General features: G+C 34.7%; 1 protein-coding gene and 1 long non-coding RNA gene across 2 annotated transcripts in view; one reads left to right on the top strand and one right to left on the bottom strand.

Annotated features, from left to right (window-relative positions):
- Positions 1-856: 856 nt before the first annotated feature.
- Positions 857-1,997, top strand: LOC136066707 (uncharacterized). Its single transcript, XR_010628201.1, has 4 exons — positions 857-979; positions 1,053-1,177; positions 1,660-1,741; positions 1,901-1,997. It is a non-coding gene; the product is annotated as an uncharacterized LOC136066707 (long non-coding RNA).
- A 1,140-nt stretch (positions 1,998-3,137) lies between these two features.
- LOC136061337 (uncharacterized) overlaps positions 3,138-6,495 on the bottom strand; it is a 16,841-nt gene continuing 13,483 nt past the window's right edge. The window contains 9 exon segments of the mRNA XM_065771417.1: positions 3,138-3,791; positions 4,819-4,929; positions 5,025-5,054; positions 5,165-5,263; positions 5,659-5,754; positions 5,966-6,016; positions 6,112-6,178; positions 6,288-6,334; positions 6,337-6,384. Coding sequence (XP_065627489.1) covers positions 4,831-4,929; positions 5,025-5,054; positions 5,165-5,263; positions 5,659-5,754; positions 5,966-6,016; positions 6,112-6,178; positions 6,288-6,334; positions 6,337-6,384 — 537 coding nt within the window. The 3' untranslated portion in view covers positions 3,138-3,791; positions 4,819-4,830.

Below are 6,495 nucleotides of genomic sequence, written 5' to 3'. Positions count from 1 at the left end.
TATATATATATATATTTTTTTTTTAGCTTAAAGCTACAGTATGCAACCAAAAATAGCAGCGTACTGTAGCTCTGAAGCTAAAATTTTTAGCTATGCCTTCGTTATTGTAGAGCAATTTTATATTTTGGTGAAGTTAAAATAACAATATAACTATTTAACTTTATTGTTACTAGTGTTCTAGAAAGTAGGAGTGTGCAGCCATCCTGCCAACTCGCCAAAATTGACCCGACTCGACCCAACCCATCGGGTTGAGTTGGTTTTTAAAGCTTGGAGGGTTGGTTTGGGTTACAAATTTTTTTTGATAGTGGGTCAAGTTGGGTTTAGATCATAAAATTTCAAACCCGCCAAACCCGACCCAACCCACCCATATATTTAATATATATTTAAAATATATTATATAATTAATTAATTTTTTAAAATAACCAACTCTTCCTATCTTATATAAAATCTAATTAGTTTACACAAACCCTAGTAAATTACTATTGTTATTTAGTCATTAGTATTATTTGCCTTTAAGGAGTTACATTGATACTAATCTTTGAGTTTTTTTTAAATATATTTATATTTATATTTTTTCTACTCAATTTAATAATAATAAAAAAAATTTGTCCAACTCATGGTTCAACCCGACTCATGTGGGTTAGGTTGGATTTATGTGATGGGTTGGGCTGAGTTGAATTTTTTTTGACCCACCATAGTAGGTTGGTTTAAAAAATTCCTTTAATCCTACTAAAAAGTGTTCGAGGAGGACGAGGAGTTGATAACCCACGTGGCACTGCCAAAATGAAACTCTTTACTGCTACTACTTTTTTTTTTTTTAATTGGTTTTTGAACGAGAGAGAGTACATCCATTTTCTTCTCTTTCAAACTAAAAAATAAATATGGGTTTGTTGTTTATTATTCAGGTAGTGGGGAGGGGGGGCACAAACTCAAAGATCGTTTGCCATTGTTATTCATGCCTTTTGTGTCTTTAAGAAAGGTACTAGTGTTTGTTTATTTCCTATGGTTCCTTTCACGGAGGCTTTGTTAACGAGTTATTAATTGTGTTCCAGTTGAATATGGAGGATGGTCTTCTAATCTTGACCCATCCATACTAATGCAAGGCTGCCCAAGATGAGGGAAAGCTAAACACGATCTTCCTTTCTTTGTATTTCAAACTAACATCCATGCCAATGAGGTTGCTTCCTTTCTTTTGTTTATGGTTATGGCTCTTTTAATCTCTTATTTATACCTTCACTATCACTATCTATCCTATTCATCATGGGGGTGACAAGATGCGGTGTTTTGTTTACTTTATCCTTGAAGCTTATATTATGGCTTTATGGTTCGTTGAGAATCAATTTTACTTCTTTAGGTGTTTTGTTCTAAATTCAAGTATTTTTTGATTGTTCTCATTCCTCTGCCTTAATTTATTCTCTTTGTTTTATCAATTTTCTAAGCCCCCCTCCCCTTAAAAAAGAAAGCCCTTTTAACACATTTTCCTAATTGTTTCAGAAAATTATTTTGATAAAACTGTTATGTTGTTTCTTGGATTTGAGCAATAATGAAATTGATCCTGTATTCTTTCCTTTAAATATTATTCACAAAGAATGCTTTTCTGCTTCTGTTGTTTTTGTTCATGTTTAGCTTGATTGTTGTTGTCTTTTGACTGTAATTTAGGTTTGATGTCAGGATAGCTGCGGCAGTAGCCGAGGAAACAAACTTAGCTTCTGTTACTGCAGAAAACAAGTTTGAAGCTTTGGTCAGCTTCTAATCCTGTAACTCTGCTTTTGCTTGTTCATTTCTCATTCTGTTTGTTTTGTAAGAATGGATGTTTCATTATACGAGCAATTGGTGCTTTTCTTCTTGTCCTGCTTAAGACAGAATAGTGCTTTATGCTCATATATTTCATTTTTGGCAGGCTGCACATGATGCTATTGTTGAAACCAGTGGGGCCCTTAACACAATTTTGCTGCTTCTCTGAAGAAGATCGGAAATGACATACATTTATTAGGAAGGTTTGTATTCCTGGTATGACTTGCATTTTTCTTTTATATATAACATATATATATATATATATATATATATTTTCCTTTTTAAGGTTTTCTTAAATACCAAGATTTTTGCATATACTTAAAAAAAAATTTACAATGTTTAACAATTTACAAAATCATGTAATAAAATATATGATGGGATTAGAATTTCTTTGATAAACATGATAGGATTAGAATTAAAACAGCGAAAAAATTCAAACTTTTATACAATCCACAATTTCATGACCATGAGTTTGATTCATGATATCCAAATGCCATATGTATATCCATTCATCAACATTATATATATATAACCAATTATAATCTGAGTATGAATCATACCATTGAGTTTGTGCTTTCTCTGCCATCATCTATGCATAAACTGGGCAAAGAATCAAGATTGTTAATATTGTTGATGGAGGAGCTGCGGTTCTTCTCCTAAATGAGACCCTTTGGTGCAGTGCCCTGGATTTTGTGCATGGCCTTATTCACTTCCAGCTTTTGGTCCACCAGGCTGAGCCCTTGTTGCACCTAATGGTGTTGGAGCTGATGGCATGGTTATGAACATTGCAAAAATTCTTGCAGGAGCTGCTACTAACCCTTTCAAGAATGGGTATTTTCAAGGTGACCACTTGGCTCCACTAGAGGCTGTCATGGTTTGTCCAGGAATATTTGGTGAGGGAGCTTATCCAGGGTATCCTGGAAATTTGATGGCGGATAAAATCAGCAAGGCAAGTTATAATGCTTATGGCACTAATGGAAGGAAATTCCTCCATCCAGCGATACGGGAGCTGACAAGCTCAAAGTGCAAGGTCATCCATTGGGGGCATGAGTTAATTTTTACATTCAAAGGCATTGCTAAGAGCAGCCATGATAGACAAAAGTGGATATTTAACTTTATTTTTCAGTTTTCTGATGGGTTAACAATATCAAGTTGTGGTAATGTGTGCATGTCTAAATATTTACACTATAAATTACTTTTAAGTGCAATATGACTTCAAAGAAGACAATAAAAAGTGATGCCACATCATGTGTGGGAACAATTGATTGCTATGGTACATTTTTGTTAGCTATAACAAACTAAACATTGAACAAACGAACTTACACCAAATTACTCTTTTCTCATCTCCACCCAAATAACTGCCAGGAATTGCATTGACTCAGATTTACAGATTATGGTATAAATAAAAGCTGACCTGTTCCATTAACAGGACCACTATAAATTGGCCAACGGACCATCAACATGGATGAAGGCTATCTTTACTTCATCTTGAATTATCCATTGAGTTTGTCTAATACTTTAAGATGGTACTCAGCAAAACAAAAAACGGTACTTTAAGATAATTCCAGACCACACAAAATAATCCCAACTTATGTCTTACACAAAATCAACATCTCTTTTATTTATGGTGAGTAAATTTCTTTGATACACCCAATCAACTGTTGTCACCATGGCAAAGACCCAGGGAGAAAACCTTAAGAATATTGTTTTTGTAACTATGGAAAATTATATCTATCACCTTTATAATTCTTTTTTTTGGGGGGGGGGGGGGGGGTGGTGTGGTGGTGTTGGCTGAAGATCATATTTCTACTTCCTAATCCAACCAATTGACAGAAATAATGCAAAAATGAAACCTCACGCAATTAATGCTGAAATTAATTCTCAGGAGCTTCAATATCTTGATAATCTCATCAATCAAATGGACCAATCATTTTCTTGGGCAACACAAGAGTATCAAATTCTTCACTGGTTAGCATTCCCAGTTTCAATGCAGCTTCCTGCAAAGTTAAATATTGATTAAATTAGGTATTTCGGCAATCCAAAGTTGCAACAAACACCATTACTGAAAAGAGCATTAAACACTCCACTGTAAACATTATTGTCTTCCTAATGCCAAACATGATGTTACTTGCAACATTCCAACCGAACAACACAGGCTGAAAGACGCATATATCTACCAAGAGAATATTATTACAGCAGTGGAGGCTTTGCCTTCTTTGTGTGAGAATGCTACTGACCAGGAGTCTTTAGTGGAGTCATTATTGGTGAGGCAGTGTGGGAAGTTGAAGAAGAATGGAGAGTTGATGTTCAGTCTTTTTATAAGATGTTGAGAGGGTCATCTTCTGGCATCTTCCCTTGGAAAGCTATTTGGGGTGTTAAGGCCCCTCAGTGGGTTTTCTTTTTATTTGGACAGTGGCGCAGGGGAAGATACTCACTGGGGACAGTTTGAGGAGGAGATGTTATTAATATATTGTAAAATGTAATGGGGAACATTGGATCATGTATTGATTGATTTGTGATGGGGCTTACCAACTATGGAGCATTGTTTTCAGATCTTTTGGTGTTAACTGGATTTTACCAAAGAGATTGCTAGATCTGTTGATTTATAGAGGAATTGATTGAGGAAACATTCATCTGAAATTTGGAACTTGATTCCATTGTGTCTAATGTGGTGCATTTGGAGAGAGCGAAACAATTGCACATTCGAGGATGTGGAGAGCTTGGGTAATCAGCTCCTTGCATTGTTCGTATGCACTTTATTTGATTGGTCTCAGGTTTGGGGACTCACTTCTAGTCAATCTCCCTATGTTTATAGATTCACTTTTTTTTGTACATAGTTTTTGAGCTTCTTGTTTATCAAAAAATAGTTTTTGAGCTTCTTTGTACTTTGCTGGCTGCCTTGTGTCTGTTTGCATGAGGTAGTCTTTTTTTTCCCTTAATAAATTTTTTCTTACTTATAAAATATAAATATATATTATATTACTATTATTATTATTATTATTACAGCAGTTGCTTTTAGCATACCTGGCCATCTACTTAAGAACTAATGATACAAGAGACTATTGTCACACTCCGAGTACTTCCCTCCTTGCGAGCTTTTTTGACGACTGCTGCAGCATTGTCATAACCAATTTTCTGGAATAAAATCAGCAACAAAAGTTATACACTCACACAGGAAACTATAAGGAAAGCATACACACGAAAACAGGAGGAAAACGGTAGAAACTTACAGGTTTCAAAGATGTGGCAAGTATCAGTGACTGCAACACCATGCAAAATGCCACATAGCAACAACAAACAATAGATTAGCACTGAAATCTAAAACATAGAATAATATAAAGATTTATATTCTGTCCCAGTATCAACTCACCTCATGCAGCAATTTTGAGATTCTTTCCCTATTAGCTTGAATTCCTGTCATGCAATTCTTTTTAAAGGAGGCAAACGCATCTCCAAGCAATCTCAGTGACTGTCAGGAATCAAAAACATGAGTTGAATAAGAAGATTTAAACAGTAGTTAAGTAAGATCATAAAGTGTGAATCTATTGCTAATATAACAGGGCACAAAATTTTCCATGAAGATATCAAGAGATTTCAAATGGCATCCTGATAAAACTATTCTAGACAGGTCCATCACATTATACTTTATTATTATAGAACTAACCAAATTCAAAAATAGCTCTTTTGAACCTATATTTTGAAAACTCCAAAAGCATAACAGCCAGGATTACTAACTTCCAGCCCAAATCACTGTCAGATAGAATAAGATATTTCCTAGCCTATCATGGCTAGTTGATGTTGAATAATGGATGCACTTGGCACCTTAAATAAGTATAATTACAATTATGCAACAATAGAACATACATGTAGAAAATTATTAGCAATCATTGGTTTGAACGCATTAAGTTCAAAGTGACCGTTTGATCCACCCACTGTAATGGCCACATGGTTTCCCATAACCTGAAAGACATTAAAAATGAATAAATATCAAGAAAGGTTCTACTGTGATACTTAAAATCAATTCAAAACCAATCACCAAAGAAGTGCACTGCAAGACTGAATTATCTACGAGGACTAAGAAAGACTAATTTCTATGCATCTTACTACTTACTAATAAGTCCCCAGCTGTTATTTAATCTTAATTAACCAAATTTGAAGATACTAAACTTACCTGAGCACAGACCATAGTGGGAGCTTCACACTGAGTAGGATTGAACTTTCCCTGTAACACAATAGACTCAGTCAAGTGATCAGGATGTAGGCTTTTAGTTTAAAATAAAATATAAAAAAAATTGTGTAATAAGATGGGGGCTTTACAGGCATAATACTGCTGCCTGGCTCATTGTCCAGAAGAATGAGTTCACCAAGGCCACAACGTGGACCACTGTACCAGAGAAACACAGTGAAAACCTTAAAAAGGAAAATATATATATATATATATATATATATGTTATATATAAAAGAAAAATGCAAGTCATACCAGGAATACAAACCTTCCTAATAAATGTATGTCATTTCCGATCTTCTTCAGAGAAGCAGCAAAATTGTGTTAAGGGCCCCACTGGTTTCAACAATAGCATCATGTGCAGCCTGCCAAAAATGAAATATATGAGCATAAAGCACTATTCTGTCTTAAGCAGGACAAGATGAAAAGCACCAATTGCTCGTATAATGAAACATCCATTCTTACAAAACAAACAG

Source organism: Quercus suber, unplaced genomic scaffold (assembly GCF_002906115.3).
Source record: "Quercus suber isolate HL8 unplaced genomic scaffold, Cork oak 2.0 scaffold_43, whole genome shotgun sequence".
In the NCBI taxonomy this organism is placed as follows: Eukaryota; Viridiplantae; Streptophyta; class Magnoliopsida; order Fagales; family Fagaceae; genus Quercus; species Quercus suber.
The sequence above is the reverse complement of the archived record's forward strand: the minus strand, read 5'-3'. Positions and strand labels throughout refer to the sequence as shown.